Raw genomic sequence first — 24,121 nt, 5'->3', positions numbered from 1 at the left:
TCAATCATTTTGTGGTGTAGGAATTTCGTCAGATAAGAATGTCCTTATAGATTAATACATTTTCCAACATTGACCTTTTTTTTGTGTGTGTGTGTCTCTGATTCTTATTTGTGTCTTCTGATGTATGATTTGAAATGAATAAAATTCTTTGAAGTTTTTTTTTCTTTCTTTCAGCAATTCATATTTATCAAATTGGTAATTCATTATTTTATTAGATTATTATTATATTAAATCGTGTGTGTGTATGTGTTGTCATTATTGTGTTGTTATGATTGTTGTGTCGTGTTGAGATAATGGATGAGGTGCATTCATTGTTTGTTTGTTTGTTTGCTTGCTTGTTCTAGTGCAAAAAATATATATATTTAGTGACCAAAACAATAGGTCAAACATGATGATGATGATGATGTTGAAAATTTCCTAGGTCTTGCTAAAATTCTTTCAATACAATTGTTGTCGTTGTTGTTGTTGTTGTTGTTGTTCAAATCGAAAATTGCATGGACCTCACAAATAAAAAAACATGACAACACACAAACAAATCAAAGATGATGAATCGATTTTTATTTCATCGGTGATAACAAGAAAAATGTTGAAAGCGAAAAAAAGAAACAAAAATAAATTATCAAATTTGTTCAAAACACACACACACACACACAATGATTCATATTACTAAAGAATCAAGAAAGAATCAAATCATTTGATTTTGTCTGTTTTCTATTTATACAAATATATTACACTTTGCTGCTGATGTTGTTGTTTTTGGATCCAATCACATACACATACATTAATCCAATCTAAAATCATAGATATAAAATCATTATGAAATGTGTCAAAAAAAAAAATCTCGGATTTTTATTCGTTTAGCAGAAAAACAATGTTTCAGTCAATTTTGTCTTTTGGGTGTTATGGTGGTGGTGGAAACATCCAACTTTGAAATTCTTTGGTATTTTGTTCTTTATTCATTCAATACAATGTGAGAAAAACAATAACAGAAAATATTATTGTTTGAGCTGTCAATATTTTGTGAAAATGGAATGGAAAATCATTTTTTTGTTATAGTTTTCGTTTTTTTTCTTGTTCATAACAAAATTTGTCACCTATTTTTTTAGTAGAAAAAAAGTTATTTGAAATTATTATTATTATTATTAGTTGTTGTTGTTGTTGTTGACAAAATACTTTATTATACTCACTTTATTCATGAATTGTTATTTTTTTTATCGAAAAAAAAGAAGAAAAAATCTTCAATGGTGGGCAACACACTATTGGTGTGAAAGAAAAACAAAACAAAACAAAACAAAAAATACATAAATTGAGAAACAACAGCAAATCAAATTTCACAAATCATAAGGAAATATATAGTAAAGAAATACTTGTCATTCGACAACTTTGTGACAAATTGTCTTGTTGTTGTTCACAATTGTTTAAATTGTAAATTTGGCCTTTACCTGTATATTTATTTATGAATTATTGAAGTAAAAGAAAAAATAACAAATCAATTGATTAATAAACTGAAAAGTTTACAATAACAACAACAACAACAACAAATTTGAATTCATAAAGATTTCAATGAACTGAATAACCATAATTGAGCTGATTGAATTTTCCAAGAACAATCATCAATAATTCATCAACAATAGTGGGAAAAAAAACACAGAAAAAGTCTATTCCATTCTGTCTATCATGAATAATAGAGACACACATACACACACACACACACACAAAAATATATAAAAAAAATGGTACAAAAAAAACAAATTATCTAAAACTCGTGTAACACGAGCAACAACAGCCCACCAACCAATCCTAATTGTCATTCGATTGTCCTATTATTTTATTGTGTGTGTGTGTGTGTATGTTTGTTGGATCCAGTATTGTATTGAATGACAACATGATGACAAAAATCGGTTATGTTATTTTTTTTCATTGTTCGTGTTGAATTATTATTATTATTATTATGATTATAATCAAAATATAAATGCAGTCAACAATCTTGGCGACAATGTTTTTTTTTTTTTGATTATTTTGTACAAGAGAAAAAAAATGGACATTAGAAAAGAAATGATAACAATATTGGATCACAATCGATTCAAGAAACTATCAGGAAAAAATAATGAAGAAGAAAGCATACTATGGACAGACATAATGATGGTTATAACATGGACAAGACAATCAAATCCACTATGTTCACAACAGTGTCTGGGGTTCTATTTGTTTTCTACATTCATTCAAACAAAACAAAAAATGGAAAAAAAAAATTTTTTTTTTATTTGACTCTATAGTGTACCAGAGACTAGCAGCAATATATAACTACTATGGGGTGAGCAGTATTCATCAGTAGTTTCAAGTTATTTTATCTTTCGAGTTGCATAGTTTTTCATTTTGCATTCATTCATTCATTCTTTCTCACAAATCAACTAAAAAGGCGAAAAAAAATCAGCCCAAATTTATATTCAATACAATCAAATGTCAATCAAAATCTGTCAATCAAAAAAAACAACAACAACAACAACAATGATAATAATAATGTGGACCAACCTAGGTTCTATTGAACATCACACAGGGACCAATATGTGTGTTTGTGTGTGTGTATGAGAGGACACCAAATGTCTATGTTCCTGTTGTTGTTGTTGTTGTAGGTTTGGTTTTGGGTTTGTTTATCAAATTTTTCATTCAAAATTATCAGCATGACATAAACATTACAATAAACAATTTATAATATAGAACAGTGAGTGTTAGAGAGAGAGAGAGAGAGAGAGAGAGAGACCAAATGGACCATCATCATCATCATCGTTATAAGGTACACTACCAATTTTCACTATTGTCATCATGATTTTTTTTCTGGCTAGTGTTTCAGGTTTTTTTTCTCTCCATAGATGTCTTTAGCACACAATTGTCTTTGTTCATTCATTTATTCATTCATTCAAATTATTATACAAATAATATGACAACTGTATGTAATTTTGTTGAAATCATTTTTCATCTCATATCTCTATCTCATTCACTCATCATTCTATTCCATTCTATTTTATTATTATTATTATTTTTTTTTTTTTTTGAACTAATTTCATTTTTTTTTCATTCGTCTCCAGTTACTTTACTGAATTCACAATACATGTAGAATACAATACATACAGTGACTGAATTCTTTGATGGTGTGTTGTTGTTCTTGTACCAATGTGATCTCAACCAATCAAATTTATTTTATTACTTCATTTTGACTAATAGAAATAGTTGAATGGATAGATAGATAGGAAAAATATTTAGTAATAATAATAATCGTAGATAGGATGTAGTAGCCATCATCATAATCAACAACAACAACAACAACAACAAAAAATGTACAAAATAATATTACACAGTGTGTGTGTGTGTGTAACATTATGGCGTCCGTAAATGGCAATGACAACACAATGTTGTTAATGGTCCCTGTCAAAAAGTCTGGTTGACACATACAAACAAACACATAGGCATACACATTATATACGAGAAAAAAAAAAGAAAAAAAATTTTTTTTTTTTTTGGTGAAGAAGAGAAATTAGTTGAAATTCAATTTACCAACAGCATTCATTGAAATTACTTCTTCTGGGGTCTATACCAATATGGAGAATTTTTCATACAGAACACACACACACACACACACACACACACATACATACATACAAGCTGAAGTGAAAAAAAAATCGGAAAAAATACATCAAATGATGGCTGTTAATAGCCACATAATGTTGATGATGATGATGACCTACGAATTGTGAAATTTGTTCATCATATGAACACACAAATACACTTTGCACACACATCAAAAATACCAGAACCAGAAATTGATGAAAAATAAAAACAGGATTTATGTTGTTGTTTTGTCGCCACTTTGATTTGTTCTTTCCGATCGATTTTTTCCCGTTTTTCACACATATACATATACACACACACAACAGCAACAGCGACAACAATTTCAATATAGCCAATATAATCATTACAAAATTCTTGTGTGTGTGTGTGTGTGTTCCAAAAAACTTTTATTATTATCGCAAAAATAATATTGTTATTTATGTGTGTGTGTGTGATAATGAATAAAGTTTGATCTAATTTTGTTCGTTTTCTTCATTTCTTTACTCATATACAAAAACAACAACAACAACAACAACAACAACGATTTAAATCGACAAATTATTTTTTTTGTTGTTGTTTAGATTCTTTTTCTTTTCAATGCATTTTCATCTCATTTTATAATTACATCGATTTAAATTGTGTTGATGATCTGAAAAAAATTCATTTTATTGTTGCATTTTCGCCTTCTTCTTCTACTTCTACATTCATATTCACATTCACAATTCTCATCATTGTCAATTTGGAATCTTTTGTTATAAAGTCGATTTGTCTTGTTTTCATTGAATGGAGAGCTCGATATATTTTGTATTTTTTCCCAAGTATTATTGGCCATCTATTGTGTAATCAATCATTGATCGATCCATAATCATCATCATCATCATCATCGATTGTAATGAGAACACACTGTACAAGTTATTTTGAAGACAATAGGCGGCCGCCAAAAGAAAAATAATCATCATTATCTACCACCTTTTTGATCAGAAAAAAAGTTAATCGTTTTGGACGACACTGTGTTTTTTCACATTCTTCTTTGTTGCATTTATTTTGTATGAATAAAAATGATGAAACTTTCATTTGATGACCTGATATATTTTTTTATTATTATTATCATTCTCATCATGTCGATCATATATCTTCATCGTCGATATATACCAAATATCAATCATATATGATGATCGATGTTGTTGCTATGCATCAACGACATCTTAATTTGCTATTAACACTTGCAAAGAAAAAAAAACTGATATTACAATTGACGTTTTTTTCAATTGTTTTGTTTTGTTATTGAATTGCAAAAGAATGATAAATGATAAATGATGATGATGATGATGATGATCAATGAAGTGTCTATTCATTGAAAATTTCCATCTTTTGTTCTCGTACACTTGCCAATTTCTTTTGACCAACATTAACAACAACAACAACAAAAACAGGGAGATTCTTTTTTTTCGTTTGTCGGTATTTTCTGTATTTTTTCTTTTTCATCCATCACCAAATGAATGACCATTTCATTCATTTTTTAAGGATTTTCTTTCTTTTTTTTTCTTTCGTTGTTGGCTACAACCACAAATCTTTTAAACCCGAAAATATGGTTATTGTTTGATGGACATAACATATGTCAAGAAAAAGGGATTATGTCATCTTAGGATTCATTCAAAATCAGATTCAAAAACACCCGCAAGTTGCTTTATTGTTTTCTTACCGCCTTCTAAATCCACGATGATGACATTAATGAACATGTGATTAAATATACCATATTGGGTAAGATAAATGTGTGTGTGTATGTGTATGATGTGGACCATCTTTATTATATCTTCCTATTTCATATTGTCTTACAATGAAAAATGAAATAATTTCCATTAACAATCCATTCAATACGATCGATCTTATTGATCGACAAATCGATCTTATCGATCAATCCAATCTTTTTAGCCATTGAATACATTTGCAGACAGACAATAACAGGGAAAAAAACTTTGGAATCTATTTTTTGTATTAATTTGAAATAATAACAACACATGAACACATGACATCCAATGATCGATACGAGAGAAAATGCCTTATTATCAGAGAAATTTTTTTTTTTGATTTGATTTTCATTCATAAATGCATTTTCTTTTTTCCATTCTACATATAGTGAACAATTTGCAGAGAAAATTCACGAGTTTTTTTTCGTGTTACTTGTACAAAATGATTGGTTATTGTTGTTGTTGTTGTTGAAGATGTGCGACAAAGTATAGTATTCCCATCGATCGATAAATGGTTTTATTTCCATCTATTTCATGATAATGATAATAATTAAATTTGGTCCATTTTTCTTCTCTTTCTTTATGTCTATTTTCGTCTTTTATTGGTTTCCGGCTTTCTACTAGTAATCATCATCATCATCATTGTCGTCGTCGTCGAAATTAACAAGTATATATCAGATCAATATATATGTATCGTAGAGTAGAGAACAAAAATCAATTGATGGTTAATTGTTTTTTTTTTGGCTTGTTTGTTTGAAATTGCAAAGTTCAAGTATTTTTTTTCCGAACAAATGGTGTGTGGAAAATGGAAATGGAGAATATTTGATTCATTTTTTTTTATATATCACTCTACAATAATAATGTGGCAAATGTCATCATCATCATTGAAAATGATTCGCGTGAATACATATTTTCTCTATCTATATTATAATATTCGCTTGTCACCGAAGGAGGTAGCCGACAAATAACCAAAACAAATTCGACAATAGATCTTAATTAAAGTTCATGTCATTTTTGTATTTTTTTCATTATCGATGAAAAGAGAATGAGAAAAGTAATTGAAGAAAACAGAAAATACTACCCACAACATTAATGATGATGATGATTATATGATTGATTGGCGACCTATTTGACACACACACACACACAGATACACAGAACAATGGCAAAACAATTGAAATCTAACTGTTTTTTTTTGTATGTGTGAAAATTAAATTAACACGCATTCAACAATATAGCCATCATCATTGACACTAAAATATCCATTGAGATAGTAGGAAAAAAAATTTGTTAGTTAGATGGATTTATAGAAACTAATTTTTCAATAAATAATAATGATAATAATAAAAAAAAATTTAATTTCTAATCAAGTTGACAGATTTAGTCGTCAAATACACAGCATGGTGTTTCCTTTCTATTCCATTTATCATATTCATTCGGTGGTATTCATTGTATGAGAAGAATAAGATAATGATGACGAGCCCTCGGTCATCATTTGTTTCGGAAAAATTTGTTTTAGATCACACGCACACAGACATATAGTTTAATAACGGTGAATGTGATACCTAAAGGCCAGGAAAAAAGGTCATAATTTTTTTTTATTTTCATCATCATAACTACAACAACAACCTGGGAATAATCGGTCAAATCTTTAAAATAATTTTTTCAAAAGGATTGCGTTGGAAAAAGTGAAATAAATTGAATCAACTCGACCACCGGAGTGGAGTTCATTATCTATCTATCTATGTCTATCTGTTTTCAGGTGAATCTTTTCAACCATAAACACCACATATCATATCCAATTGACCAATTTGATATGAATGAATGAATGAACAGATAATAAAAAAAAATAACAAAAGTTATCAAAGAGTTAACAATGATTTTGTAACAAATACAACCAAAACAAAAACAATCCTATCATCCTAGTATGGTTATTGACCTTTTATTGGAGAGAGAGCGATAAAAGAAAAAAGATTATGATTATTGTCTCAAATTGATTATTGGATAACTGAAAATGAAAATTTTTTTCATTGGAATTTTGATTATTCAGATTTGATAAATATTTTTTCGGATGAATGAATCGAATGATGGAAAAAATCGATTGGATTTTTGTGTGTGTTTGTGTATATATCATCGTCGCACAGGTCATCATCATGTCTTAATTAGTTTTGTTTTTTCATATACATCTACAAGATGTGTGGTGGACATAAAGAAAATCACACGCACAATAGAATAACAAAAAAAAACTTGAAAACAACGGATCTCAATTATTATCATCATCATCCATAATGACAAATAGCGAATGAACAAATCGAATAATGATGAATGGAAAACGGAAAGACAATCATCACCCGAGTGTGTGAATCAAATAAATGAATGAATGAATGAATACATATAGAGAACATACTGTATAATCAACTTTCTAGTCCTGACGAAATTATTTGAAAAAGAAAAATCTATCAGTCATCATGAATGGTCAATTGGATCTTTTTTTCTTATTCGGTCATGGTGTCTGGTCATTATCATCATCATCATCATCATCATCATCATCACCATCGTAAACAACATGAACATTTCTCACCGATTCGCTATTCGATCGTTTTTGATCGATTGATCGATCGATCTATTCTATCGAATGATAATTTATTGTGTTCATACATGCACACATACACACACACACACACAATTTGTCGCCTTCGATCCAAAAAAAAAATCAACAAGCGCGTGTACATGAAATATGTGAACATCAAATTTCATATCAAATATGGACAAACGATGATAATAATAATGTAGTCGTGGTCGTGTATAAACTAAACTAACTAATAATGGACATTTTGGAGAATAATCATCCAATTACAAAATGGTCATCATCATCATCATCATCATTTTGTTTCGATGCTAACAGTAACATTTATCATCATCATCATCTCAATTGATCTATTGGCCCTTTTTTTTCCTCGAACACACGATTATCATTATCACCTCGATTTGTATTATTATAGTGAAAAAAAACTATCTGTGTGTGTGTGTGTGTGTCTAAATAATCACCACGCAATAAAGTGATAAATTTTTTTTTTTTTGGCCAATGTTTTGATTCTTTTTTTTCATAACAACAAACATAATAATACAAAAATTTGGGACCAATTGCAATCGAATAACGATGAAATCAAAAATGATGATTGGCCGTTATGTTGAACAACAACAACAACAAAAATTGAGCAATAAATTGTTGTGGTGATGATGATGATGATGATGATTTTTCCATCGATATATAGAATCATTATGTTCTCATTGAACATATATGGATGTTTGAAAAAAATTGAAAAAAAAATCTGTGAATAAAAATTGATAAAAAAAACAATTTTTCCAATAATTCCATTTTTCCACTCCAATTCACATTCACATCCCAGAAGCAGAAAAATTTTTTACACATGTGTCTCGATAATAAAAAAAATCTTTCACGAAAATAAATAAAAAAAAAACAATTGAAAAATAATTAGCATTCACCGAAAAAAGTAGTAGTTGTAGGTTTTTGAGACAAATGGAAAACAATGGAACATAAATCTGTGGCTATAATTATAATGATTATAATCACCAAATGAAAACATCTTTTTTTTCGAAAGAACAAAAAATAAACCGAAAAAAAACACCAGACCTACCGCATTGCAATATTGTGTGAACACAAAAATAAAACTTGCATTTAGGTGCTATTCTAAATTATGGACATTATGGTGGTGTTGGTGGTGGTGGTGAAACGAATTTTGACGATTATTATGAATTTTTTTTCGGAACGATGAAAAAAAATGAAAAATAAATCTGAAAATCAATCAATAAACAACGAAATGAATGGAAAAATGGCTGTGGCTACTAAAAATTATTTCACACCTGAATGTTTGAAGCTAGTAATTTTAGTTTTGTTTTATTTTATTTTTTTTTTGTTCTCTATCCAAAATAACCGCATCCATTTGGAAATTTTGTTTTTTCTCTCTCTGTGTGTGTGTGTGTGTGTGTGTTTCACAATGAAAAACAAAATTGACGTGTGCAAAAAGTGCGTGTGTGTGTCTGTGTGTTGGGCGCACTACAAAATGATGATACAGCAAGCAACGTATTGAATGATGAATAACAAAAAAAAAATGAAAGAAGCAAACAAAAATTTTGGACAATTTTCCCACTCGAAACACTTGAATATTCTCACTTCTTGAATACGATATATTATTATTATCATTGTGACACAAAAAAAATCACATGACATGCACACGTGCAAATTTTTTTTCTCTCTTTTCAATTCACTATAGTTATATTTTCGATTGTTATCTATGTTTTGAATATTCGAGAGCTGAAGAATGAATGAATAAGAAAAAAAACGATCTGGTTATTGACATTGACTTGAAATGCTCAATTTTTCAACAACACAATAAATAAAATCGTGGTTAAAATCATGATCAATATTATGAAGTCGAAAATAAAATTTGAAAAACGTTTTTTTAAGAATTTTTTGCTTTGTTTTTCTTTTCTCCCAGACAAAAAAAAATTCTTGTCCTGTTATTTGTATTGATAATAGCCATGTTCATATTGGCTCATTGGCTCATTGGTTCTCATATATTCTTTCGTTGTTCGATCTCGAATCACAAAGAATAGATTTTGTTTTTTTTTCACCGAGTTTCTAAGTGGATTTATGAGAGTGTGTTAATGAGTCAATTCGTAAAGCTCAACCACTCAAACAATATCTTATCTAACGCTGCAGGTATTCTGTTTCTTATGGTGAACGAATAATAACAAAAACCCATATTGTAAGTTGTGGCCAACATTTATTTATCTACTACATATTATCTTTGTCATCGCAAATCGTCATTCATTCGTAAATAGCTTTAGTTCAATTGGTCAGATTAGAAAAGAAAGATGAATAATAGAAAGAAGACGCGTCGGGAATTTTTTTTTCTTCTTTTTTTTCTTTAATGGGTAAAATGTTAAAATATCGATACATTGATTGTTATTATTTAGTATATAGATGGTTTATGGTTGATAAAGATCCAATTTTTGTCTTGTCCATGCAGTGATCATTATTGTAAATTACATGATGATTCTATGAGATGGCAGTTAGTGAAAATCAAATATCAAAAAAAAAAAAAAAAAAAAAAAAAAAATTACTGCAACACATAAACGAATCAAGTTCATGTCGAAAATTATCGTTAAAAATGAATACTGTCAGTCTCGCACGATGTCCATTATGAATTCAAACAGAAATTCATATTTTTTACTGGTCTAAATATTTATTCGTGATTGGTTGAACTATTTGATTAAGTGCTGCTGCTGGTTCACATATAGATACAACAATCATCATCATCATTTATATATATGGTTATAATTGATGGCAAAATGGCTAACCAACTGACCAGCAAAAAAAAAAAAAAAAAATAAAATAAGTGATAGCAATATATAATGGGCCACTTGAAATCTATAAAAAAAAATGAATCCAAATTGCTATTAACAAACAACTCTATCTTTCATTTAATGTCATTTTTTTTACTTTTTTTGGCTTGACTATGCTGCTGATTTCAATAAATTGTTTGAACAGCTTTGATTCGGGTTTATTTCTATTTGGTTTTTTTTACACAATATTCAAATATATTCAATATAACAATACTTGAATAAAAATACGATGTGTATTTGGCAAGAAATTGGCCACATTTATATTGATTTTTAGCCGCGAAAAAAAAAATATTTCACGAATTTCATATTCGAGTAAACAAATTTTTTTTGTTTTGTTTGCGATATATAAATAGTTATGAAACATTTTTGTTGTTGTACGGATTTGATTTGTATTAAATTTCGATATTTATGGTACATTTGTGTGTGTGTGTGTGTGTGAAACATTGCAGATGCTTATATGAAAATGATTACAGATTTGTCTAGTGTGTCTATCTCCTGTCATGTCATCATGATGATGGATATAACGATTTTTTTGTTCATTGGTCTATTCATTTTAGTTACTAATAGTTGGCTGATAGATGATTATTTCACTAGAGCTGACCATTATCTTTTTTCTCTCTTTGTTCATCGTCAATATATCGTTAACTCCATCAATTAGGAACTGATGATATGATTGCAAGTGAATCCATCCATTCATCCATTGAAAATCACTTATTTGAGAAATATTGATGTTGATGATGATGATGAGAATGATTCAATCTGTTCAAGTGATTGGTGATCATTGATCATTATTATGGTGGACAAGGAACAAAAAAATTGTTCGAAAGAATTTTTTTTGTTTCCCATCAAAACCCTCATCAATGATATCGAATAACAGATTACAGCAATTATAATCACGACAAAATATACCATTTTGGATGCTTGTCTGTTGCGTTTGTGTGTGTGTGTGTGTGTGAATGTGTGTGCGCCCAAGATTCGACTTAAATATTTGTTATTGTTAATGTTGTTATTTTTGGTCAAAATACACTGATTGATTTTAACACAGATCGACAATCAATTGATCACCCTAAAAGCCACAAATATATGGCACTAATTCTTAAAATATTCATATATTATACCTGAGGCGTATTGTATATGATTATCTGTCGTCGTCGTCGTCGTCTATATAAAAGATTTTCGATTATGCACACGTTATGTATATATAATCTTCTTGGAACCTAGATATTGATATTTAACAGTCAAAAATGGAAAAACAAAAAAAAATTGAATAGAAAACTGAGACAAAACAACGAAAAAAAATAAAATATTCAGAACAAAAATGACGCTTGGCTAATCAAAGCTTTTAAGCTTTCAAAGTTATTATTAGTTTGTAGCCGAATAAACGAAATCAATCAAGCACCCGTTAATGGATCAATTCTCGATACTATTATTACGGTAATGTTATCGGTTAGGTTTTTTTTCTCTTTCTCTTTCTTTTATAACTGATATGTATCGTATATAGTGTATTGTCTCAGAAAAAAAAATACAAGTATGTGTTACACATATTGACCTTTGTCGCCATTGGTGATTATTATGCATACACACACACACAAATTTTGCCGCAATCATGATGAACAGAGAAAAAAAAAGTTTTTTTTCTCTTTCTGAAGAACAATATTTGAAAACCACAAAAATAAACATTGAAATTTCGTGTTTCATTCTTGTTAAATAATATAATCTATATGGATTTTTTTTTCAGTGAATAAAAATAAAAGATACGATTTCTATATGCCGATAGTGAAAGAAACCACAAAAAAGCCATTAGCACGATATTGATATAGCCTCTTTGTGTGTGTATGTGTGTGTGTGTGTTTAATGATAATAATGAATGAATAAATCTTGGTGAAATGGACTTTCGTTCTCTTTGCATTGTATTTATGGTCATATGTTTTTCGTTTTCATATTTTTCATTTTACTTTTCGTTTTTTGTCCACTATCATTGAATCTCAATTTTCATGGAAAAAAATTGTTGAATATGTAATGTGTACCATTTTTTAAAATTTCTTTTCATCAATAAATATATGATATCCACATTTCAGGGTGACCAATAACACCGAGTATATTCAATTCAATTCAATTCAATGGTAATGGATCGTGATATTGATGCTTCGATGATCATCATCATCATCATCATCACACCAATAACCATTATCAAGATCATAATCAATTGAATTTTGCCCGTAAGGCTATATATATGTGGATATAACCATTTATCCAGGTTAAATGGAATGGAAAATTTGATATTCAACAACCAACAGCAACAAAAAAAAACGAAAAAAACGTAATGAAATAAAATCCAGGATGTACCAATATATAGTACAAATATATAGAAAAAAAATTCGTTATTGTTTAGGTGAGAAAGCCATATGCGTCGTTTTCATTTTCCTGATGTTGTTAATAATATTTTGGTTCACACTTGGAACACACAGTACATATGAAACAAATTGATGGAACGTTTTTTTTAGTTTGTTTGTTTGTGAGTGTGTGTGTATGTAGATAATTTAATCCACAACCGCACACACACACACACACACACATACACAAGACCACTACTGCCAACTATTATCAGATTCTATATATTAAGATTTACATTTTCATCTTTTTTGAGAAAAAAAAAATATTCTCAAGATTCACAATTCTATGAATGATTGGTCGGTTGGTTCATATCACGAATACTCGTGCGCCACTTGAACAGATATAAACATTGCTAGAAAAAAAATTAGCTATGAAAAAAAAGGTCACACTAAATTTAGTGAAAAAGAATCGTAAAGATCAATTTGTATTTGGAACAATTGGAATAAAAAAAAAATTTTTCGTTTGAATTTTTTTTTTGCTGTTGCTGCTTTCAAAGCTTAAGGCTAAAACATACTCAAACACACACACACTATTCATTCCTTTCGGTTGAATAGAGTTTATTTGTTGTTGGAACTGTTAATATGGAACTAACTTTGTCACTTTTTGCTTCAATGATCTTCACTTTGAAAATATATTGTAAACTTTGTTGTTGGTTGGTTGGTTGATATATGGTACCACTTGAAAAAAAGTAAAATCGTAAGTTTTTTTTTCTTCCCCTTCTTTCTTCTCTTCAATAACAAATGATTCAAGATTTTTTCTTGGAAAAAAAACGACAATCATCTGATCTTGATGATGATGATGATGATGATCGCCTGGATGATCATCACCTAAATGTGATTTACAAGTGGTTTTTGAAATGGATCGAAAATGGATCAATATTCAATCTGTCATGCATAGATAGTGAAATTAAATTTACTCAAAACAACAACAAACGATGGTCCAGTTTATCAGACGAGCACAGACAGGAAAAAATGGAAAAAAAATTCATATGCTGATGATGATGGCCACATTCATTTTCTAACCTACACAATATCTTGTATTCAAATTTGTATTGTCGAACAAATCAAATTGAATGACACAGTATGGAAAAATGAATGAAAACAATAACAACAATCTGCATAGACGAGACATTTTCTTTTCAGGCTGACTGACGTTGTTGAATGATTTGTTTTTCTCAATGGTCCACATAATGATAACATTATCTTTTCTTATTTTTTCAAAAAGTTTTTTTTTCGTTATTGATTCATTGATTTATCCAAATCAAAAATAAATTCAATTCAATATAGATTGATGATGAGATAAAATTTGAAATTTGTTTGATTTTTTTTTATTATTGTTTTGTTTTGTTTTGTATTATGTTTATGCAAAAGAATTGAATGTTGTTGAATAATAATGAAATTTTTGACATTTTAAACAGAAAAAAATGATATTTGATTTGGTTATCGTGTGTTTTTGTGTTTTTTATTTGTATTTGTGCACAAGTTAGAAGCATCAAGTATTCATCATTATCGTTAGGGTAGGGTGCGTTTTTTTTTTTTTTTTGATTTCATTTTATTTATTTATTTATTTATTATTATTATACATACACGCATAAAAAATGGTACAAATTTTGATATAAACATTTACCGGTTTTCTGTTGTTGTTGTTGTTATTGTTATTTTTGTTGCCTAAGAAAACAAAAATCAAAAAGGACAAAGAAGATAATGGCTTATTATTGAATTAACTGATAACAAATTGTATGATTGTGTGATTATGTTGTATACAAAATTCTTGTTTTTCCGTTTGTTAATCAAGTTTTATTATGCAAATTAAAGTATAGCTATATATAATGAATGTGATATGGGCAACGAAACAAATGATGAGCATTGTATAACAGAATTGTGTGGATGAGAGACAAAAAAAAACAACATTTTTGAAAGTATACATCATATAAGTGATTCATGATGATTGTAAATAGCCAAATTGCGCATAAACGGAAGTTATTTATATTTATATTTATATATATAGTTCATCAGATGATTTTAATAATGGAAAACACAAAAAATGAAAGAATAATGATGAAAAACGAAAGAATGAGAAATAATGGTTGTGGTCATAATGGTGTGTAATATAGATTCTATTTATGTGAAAATTTGATTGATTGATTGATTTATTAATTAATTGATTTTAATTTATAATTTCAATTTCGTTTTCGACGTTTATTAGACAATGACATTGTTGGATTTGTTGATGTTGTTGTTATTGCTAATGTTCTATTATCATTATTATTATTACCACGATTACTTGATTCAGATGTTGTCGATACAGCCGTAGGACTTATTGGACCAACATCAATTTCTTCATCTTCATCATCATCATCATTATTATTACGATGATGATTAAGATGATGAATATCATTTACACGATCATCAATATCATCATCAACAACATCGTCATCATCATCGATATCACCACAATCTTCATCCCAGCTTGCTATACTCATACCATCATCATCATCATCTGATGTGACATTTAATGGAATATCATCATCATCATCATCATCAATATCATAATCTTTGGAGCTTGTTGTATCACTATGATGATGTGAATCATTACCAGCTAATGCATCTACACTGAAACGATGTAGAGAAGAATTTTTATGACCATTTGATGTTGTTGATGAAATTGACGTAGGTGTTGTATTAAAACCTAAGCTCGAATTTCTATGATGATGATGATGATGATGAGAAGAAGGAGGATGGCCACCAAAAGCGGAATGATGATGATGAAGGCCATGATGGATGCCTGAAACATTTCGGCCACTTAAATGTTGTAAATGCATTTTTTGATGCATTTGTTGTGCCATTTGTCTATTGGTTTGTTTTTTGTGAGAAAAAAAAGAAACGAAAAACAAAATTTGGTTAAAAATTGAAAAAAAAATTCAACAACAGAATATTTTCAGCTGTTTTCAGCGGCACACAATCCACACACATACAGGAAGTCAAAACAAAACAAAAAACGAGAGATCAATTATCTCTAATTGAAACAAACAAAAAAGAAAAAAAAATACTACTAGTCAATCAAACAACCAGCATGGAAAATATTAGAAGAAAAAACAAATTCATTTGTTAATTAAGGATCAATGAATAATAATTATTGGGGAGTAAAAGTAAAATGAAATGAAAAAAAACAGCTGTCGTCAATCTTTTATTTTTCTTTTTCATGAAATTGAAGTTATTATTTGTAACAATGGATACCGTTTGCGTATTTGTTTGTGTGTGTGTGTGTGTGTATCTCAGATTGTGCTAATTTGTCGCTAATATAATATTTCTTGTTGTTTGTTTGGATTTAATTACAGCCCTTACTAAAAAAAAAGAACCACCAATTTAATAATAATGAATACTAATCGAGAACGAGCAAGCAAAAGAATACAAATAACCGCCATTCATTATCATCGTCGCAGAGGTGAATAAACGAGTGTTTCAAATTGTGTGTGTGTGTGTGTTCCAAAATCTCTGAAAATAGTAACTACTAGCTAACAAGAGAAAAAAAACTAATCATTATTATTATTATCAATGTACGATTCTGTTCCAGAAGCTAAATCATCATCATCGACAATAATATAATGATAATAACTGACAACACATAAACACACACACACACACACACACACACACACACACACACACACACACACACGATTCGTGGTCGTGTGCCAGGCCATATATAACCATCAAATTTTTTGTACCAAATATATATGAAATGTATCGACGAATAGTTATGATGAATGATGATCTGTTCTGGAAAATTGTCGTCTAAATGTGTTTTTTTTGTGCTTGTATATATTATATATGTCAAAAGTACGGAATCAAATTGTCCGTTATAAATGAATTGTATATGATGGGTGGGGGGAAAAAACCATACAAACAAGAAACAAAACGAAAAAAAGTATGCCTTCAAGGGTTTCACCGATAAACGCTGTTGTGTTGTTATTATTATTCCACCATACAATACAATACAATACACAAAACATACAAGGCAATCATCATCAAAGTATAAAGATATCAAATGGAAAAAAATATATTTCCGTCCGAAATGTATTTTTCCGTTTTCTTTTTTTTCTATGTTGATAGTTCATTTCAAGTCCAATCAACCGTATGTGTGTGTGTGTGTGTGTGTGTGTAATATATGTTTATATTTGTATCCATTATATACAGGTTAGTCAACAATACATAAATAAATTGAGTTTATGTTGAAAGTTTCATCAATTTCACTTTCTCACTCAATCAATCATTCATCAATCGATCATTATCATCATCATCATCATCATCATTGTTATTCATTCACAACAATTTTTTATTTTTTTTACAAAAAAAAAATTTAAATTTCACCAACTTTCAAACAATATTGCCCTGAAGGTAAATACTTGATTCAGGATGTATCTTGTTCTTGTTTTTTTCTGTTGTTGTTGTTGTTGTTGGAACATACAAATGAGCATATTTGCAGTAATTACACGAACAATGTTTACTTGTCATCATCATCATCATAATCATAATGACTAGAATATAATACCCAATAATTTTTTTTCCCATTGACCACTGACCTTTGACTTGTTGTTTTTTTGTAAAGAAAAAAAAATGAAAAGATCAATGATCATCATTTGTGTTCACACACACACACTCAAGTGGATCATCATTTCTCTCTATACTTCCGAAGAAGCAAAATGAACCATCAATTATTGAAATGAGAGATGATTTTCTTTTTCTAGCAAATTAAAAAAAAAATGTGGGTCTCTTGTAATCTTTTCCAGAAAAAAAAGATTTTGGGAAATTTTCAATAATAATTTTTTTCTTGTTGTTGTTGTTATTGTTGTTGTTTGTATAAGTGATAGCGATCATCATCATCACAATCACTAGCTCTAAGAAGCTCTAAGAAGAAGAAAAAAAGAATTTTCTTCAATCAAAGTTTCAAATTTCTTAAATAAACAAAAAAAAAATTTTTGTTTTGTTTATCATTCCATCAAAATCATTCAAGTGATCTAGTCATCATTATTAACAACGTGTTTTTGGTGATTCGATCCAATATAAATATATATATTAATATATCGATCATGTCAATGATTGTGTTAAACTTGATTAGTTTTAGTGATTCCAATTCCATTGTCAATGATAATGGTACTCTTGTAATTTGATGTGTATATATATGTGGAGATCTGATCACTCTTATTATTATTATTATTATTAGTTGGCACCTTTTTTCCTTAAAGTTTAGATTCACAAGAAAAAAAATTTGATATTCACAAATTTTTAAGAAGATTAAAACATATATATACTTGTATGATATATTTGATTGATTCACACACACACACACACACACATATCACAAATGACAAGATGATCAATTTAAGAGAATGATTGAATGAATTAAGACACAAGTGTTTGTCCATTTTGATTTTGATGGTCAGAAAAGAAAACCAATGTTAATGATCAAATGGATTATAAAAGTTTTTGTATACAAAATAATCATCATCATCATCATCATTTTTGGATCATTGATTCCATCGAAATTGAGAAATTGAAATTGTCTATCTATGTGTTGAGTGTGTATGTGATGTTCGTGTTGACAATAATTAGATGTTATGTTTGTTTGTTTGTTTGTTGGATGAAAAAAAAGCAAGAACGAAAAAAAAACTAAATTAATGATGTGGAAAATGTGGAACCAATTTTTTTTGGTCCATTCTAATGGATAATAAATTCAAAAATACACACACAGTGGACATCCGATTTATATTCATGAAGATTTATGTGTGTGTGTGTGTGTGTGTATGTTTACATAGACAAACAAACAAACAAAACATTGACCAATGATGAATAAGGGAAAAAAACGAATAATAAATTAAGCCTTTCGCTCACTCAAATTCATTCAAATCATCATCCGTTTGGGATAAATTGATTTTTTTTTTCGTTTGTTTGATGAGCCGGATGATGATGATGATGATGATGATTCAAAACAGATAAAAACTTTTGAAATTCAGAAAAAAAACACTACTGAATAAGAGTTGAATGAATGAATAAATAAAATCACAGTGATTATTATATACAGACAATGAGAAATGGAAAAAATGTATACACAGAAAAAAAATGATGAATGATAATGACAAGACTGGGGCCTTTTTTTCTTGGATGATGATTAATTGAGACATTGGGTAATTTGAGAATGTACAGAAAAATATACAGAATAATAATAATGATGATAAATCAACACGCCCCCATAATCATTATTATCATCATCATCATCATCGTTGAATGATCATGATGATGATGATGATGATTCAAAAGTTTGTTTGCTCATCATTTCATGTCAAACATAGCCCGTCCATTCATCTATGTATTTGTTTGTGTGTGTGTCCATTCATTAGAAAACAATTAGTGAGAAACTGGACAAAGAGTGAGTGAGTGAATGAGTGAATGAATGAACGAGTCAAAAACCTTTTGTATTTTCAACTACCGAAACAGTGGCAACCGTTTGGATTATTATTTTGTTTCGTTTCATTTTTTTCCGTTTTTCTTGTAATAATATTCATTGCCATCAATTTTTGTTTGTTTGTTTCGTTTTCAATTTTTTTTTTTTTTTTTTGGTTTGTTTGCTGATGAGCACCATGTAACAACAACAATTTTTTGTTGGAAAATCCAAAATTGACGACCAGATTGCATGTTTTTCTCTTTCTCGTGATTGGGTTAATATTGGTCGTGCCGTATCTTATTATTCTTCTTCTTCTTCATCTACTTCACACACACACACACACAAAGTAAATATACGAATTTTTTTTTCGTTTCAAGGACCATGAATTGATTATAACATATACATACAGATGAAAATTGGAAAAACATCTGCAATGGTGATGGTCAAAACCAATTTGGTTTCAATTTACTAATTGAATATATACAGACACATACACACACACACACACACACACATATCAAACGAATTTCAATGAACTCAAATCAACATCACTAAATCAGATCATCATCATCATTTTTTTTTTTTGTTTGATAAGGATTTTTTTTTTCGTTTGATTCGTTGGTGTCAGATGATCATCATCATTATAATCATCACATGAAACTGAAATCAAAATCAAAATCGAGAGAAAGAGAAAGAAAGAAGCTCAGACTCGTCAAACTGGTATTCATAATCATCATCATGATCGGTCAGATCACTGATTGTTCAGTTCAGGAATGAATTTGTTCAATTCATTTCAGTCAATTACACATTCAATGTATTTGATTCCATTATAATTCATAAGAAAATGAACAAACATTTCAAACATTTACAATGGCAAGAAAAACATACACACATTAAATCTTTCAACAACAAAAGAAAGATAAGGTACCTTTCTTTTAAAATGATCAAATGAATATTAAAAACAACAAAAAAAAACAATGGAAAAAAATAGCATCAACTAAACAAAACAAAACAAAAAAGTTCAGTAGTAAAGTAAAATAGAAAATGAAAACGAAAAACAACAACAAAAAAAAATACAACAACAACAACTTACAAATGATCTTCATTATAGAATAAAAAAGTATGAAAGCTTATTTTGAAGGATTATAACCTAGACATATTCCATCATTTCATTTCATGTCGGGCGCACACACACACACACATAAAACACAAAATATTGTTACCTTTTTTTTGTCTTTTGAAAGCAAAGCTTTTTTTAAAAGCTGATTCAATTAACGAATCTGCTTTTTTTTCAAGGAAGATATTATAGGCTGCCAGTCAGTCAGCCATAGAATCATCATCATCACTGTCATTATTCCATATATGCTTTGATTTTGATTCAACTAACAACTAAATATCATCATATATAAAACATTCTGCTGTCAGACACACACACACACACACACATTCTCAGGTTTATTCTTTTCCATTAATGTTTTTTTTTTGATAACTTTCAATTTGTGTAAAAAAAAAATCATTATTTGAAAAGCAGCTTCTCAGATTCTATTATCAACATTATTCTTTTTTTTTCCTTGTCTCAGTACTTTAATGTTTCAAACAATGAATTATGTAACAAAATATGTTATAATACACCAACAACAACAACATCAAGCAAAAATAAAAATGAAGAAAAAAAAATGAAATGACATCAGAGAATATATATGTGTAGAATGGCAAATAGTATTATCATGCTGTTAATATTAGAAGAAACCTGTCATTCTTTTCATTCATAGTCATCAATTCACCATATGATGATGATGATGATGATGTATATTGTAGAAAATAATAATAATATAAAATTGGTACATTGCATTTATAAAATGGAACAAAACACGCACACACACACGTACAGACAGAAATACTATAGTAAACACATAACATAGCACTTACCGATTTTTAGCAGCAGCCGCTCTGTCACGTTGACGTCTATTCTTGAACCAATTACCGACTGTTTGCGTATGTGTAATGATGGTGATGCAAAATACGTAAACAAAATATAATTTTGTGTGCATAAAGAGAGAGATGGAGAGAGAGAGAAAAAAAACATATGGAAACATAAATCAATAAATGATCCATAATAAATAGAAATTTGATTCAATTGATTTTTACCTTGTGTAGGTGTTAGGCCCGTTGCTTGAGCTAGTTCACGTTTTTTTGTTGGATTAGGATATGGATCATTGATGTACCATTCACGTAATAATGTTCGTGTACGTTCCTTAAAACAATGTGTTTTCTGTTCACCATCCCAAATTGTTCGTGGCAATGGAAACTTTTTTCGTACACGATATTTATCTACCGGTCCTAATGGACGGCCACGAAGTTTTTCCGCTTCTTGATAATGTGCTTCTAGCCACATTGCTTGTAATTTTGAATGTGAACCTTTTGTAAAACGATGATTTTCGAGTATATGATATAGTTCACGAAAATTGCCCGCATGAAATGCGACTAATGCCCGAGCTCTAAGTACGGATTCATTTTTGTTCAATTCCGCACAATTTGGATGTGCTACCGGTAATGACCACAAAAATCGACCAAGTCTTTCGATATCACCACTTTCTTCCAATGTTTCACAAACGGCCGCTACCTGTCCGACTGTAAAATTCAACGTAGGTAACATGAACATTGCAGCTGCCGGATGTGTTCCATATGCTGCTGCAGCAGCAGCTGCCGCAGCAGCCGCTGCTTGCTGTTGTTGTGATGTATTTGATGTTTGACTTGAAGAATTCCCAGATGAATTAGGCGATGATGATTGAGATGAAACATTAGCATTGGCCGCCAATCCTCCAACGATTGCACCATTTGCCATGGCTGATGCCGATAGTGCAGCTAAGGCCGCTGCACCAAGGCCAAGGGCTGTCATGCCATGAAGCTGTGATGGTCCAAATGGTCCACCAAGCGATGATAACGCCGATAACGGCGATAATGATGATAGTTGAGGAGCCGTTGTTTTAGATTTCTCAATCAATGATGATGATGATGATGATGATTGGCTTGTAGCAGCCGATGATGGTAGTTGTGGTGAAGATGAAGGTGAAGGGCAACAACCAGTGATCAATTGTGATTGCTTCGAATGATTGTTATCAACAATCAATGATGTCCGATTATGATGATGTTGAAGTTTTTTAGGTGATGTTATTGTTGTTGTTCGCTTGGATGAATACTTTCTTTTTATATTATTATTCGTATTATGATTATTATTATTATTTAGCGATGATATTGAATGACGATCATTAGATGATGATGATGCAATCGATGAAACGGACGATGTAGCCGATGATGTGGGCGATGATGAAACTCTTCTTCGTCTTGATTCTATGTTAGTTCCAACGCCCACTAGGTGGTGTCGTGGCGGGAAAATATCGTTTTGATGTGTTAAATCCGTTGTGGCCAGTTTTGTTTTGTTGTAAGTGTATTTGATTCGAAGCCAAAAAATTCCGATTTTTATTCGGATTTTGGCCACGGAATACACTCACTAAGAATAAAAAAATTGAAAGAAGAAGAAAACAAAAATGATGATGTTTGATGATTCAAACAAAATCACCAGAATCAATCTTGTTAAGATAGAAGAATTTCTATTTCAAAATTGTGATGATGAGATTATATGATTTTTTTTTGCAACGAAATTGTCGCTTTCCACACAAATCAATGATTAAGAATGAATGAATGAAATGTGTTTTGTTTGAAACGAAACGTTTGTGAATGAATGATATGAATGTGGCAAATGGAAGAAAATAAAGAAAGAAAAAAAAAGAAAGAAAAAGTATCGTGGTCGTATCGTTGGTTTCTCGTTGGTGTATGAATGAATGTTTTTTTTTTCTTTCTTTCTTTACCCAGTATACATGGTTGAATGAAGCAAAGTAGAAGTAGAAAAAAAAATATATTTTGCAAAAATAAAAAACCGAAAAATGGTATCCAATATAAGTGGCGTGTATAGTATATGTTGCTGTTGCTGTTGTTGTTGTTGTTGTTGTTAATAATACCCAGCCTACCAATGAGACTGTAATATGTATAACCGAAACTAAATGCACCACTCCTATGACCGGTGCACGTCATCATTATTATCATCGTTGTCATTTATATTGTACATGCACACCACATATACACCACACACACACACAATATAACATTGCCCGTTTTTTTTGGAACATATCGTTAGAGGATTGGTTGTCATCTAATAGAACTAAACATAGAATGAGAATGAAAATTGATCCTTGAGTTCAATTTCGTTCATCCATCGTTCTTCTTCTTTTTTTCCTCTTCTTCTTCTTCTTTTTCATCATCCTCATTCTTGCCATCATCATCACCATGATCATCATTTACTTTTGCTTCTGCTGTGTGTGTGTGTATGTATGCTGTTTTGCTTGTCGTTATTATTGGTTGGTTTGGTTTTTTTTTCATTTTGGTTTTTTTTTGTGTAAGCACACATATACGGATATCCAAATACAACATTGAAAGACTATTTT

The 24,121-nt window shown here is 29.6% G+C and overlaps 1 protein-coding gene across 1 annotated transcript; it reads right to left on the bottom strand.

Annotated features, from left to right (window-relative positions):
* Window positions 1-14,707: 14,707 nt before the first annotated feature.
* Window positions 14,708-23,768, bottom strand: LOC124491718 (uncharacterized). The gene is made up of 3 exons (XM_075728681.1): window positions 21,768-23,768; window positions 21,549-21,606; window positions 14,708-16,027 (listed from the first exon to the last, which is right to left on the bottom strand). The coding sequence occupies exons 1-3, from the start codon at window positions 22,516-22,518 to the stop codon at window positions 15,358-15,360; spliced, it is 1,479 nt and encodes a 492-aa protein (XP_075584796.1). The 5' UTR covers window positions 22,519-23,768; the 3' UTR covers window positions 14,708-15,357.
* Window positions 23,769-24,121: the final 353 nt, after the last annotated feature.

Source organism: Dermatophagoides farinae, chromosome 1 (genome assembly GCF_024713945.1).
Source record: "Dermatophagoides farinae isolate YC_2012a chromosome 1, ASM2471394v1, whole genome shotgun sequence".
In the NCBI taxonomy this organism is placed as follows: domain Eukaryota; kingdom Metazoa; phylum Arthropoda; class Arachnida; order Sarcoptiformes; family Pyroglyphidae; genus Dermatophagoides; species Dermatophagoides farinae.
The sequence above is the reverse complement of the archived record's forward strand: the minus strand, read 5'-3'. Positions and strand labels throughout refer to the sequence as shown.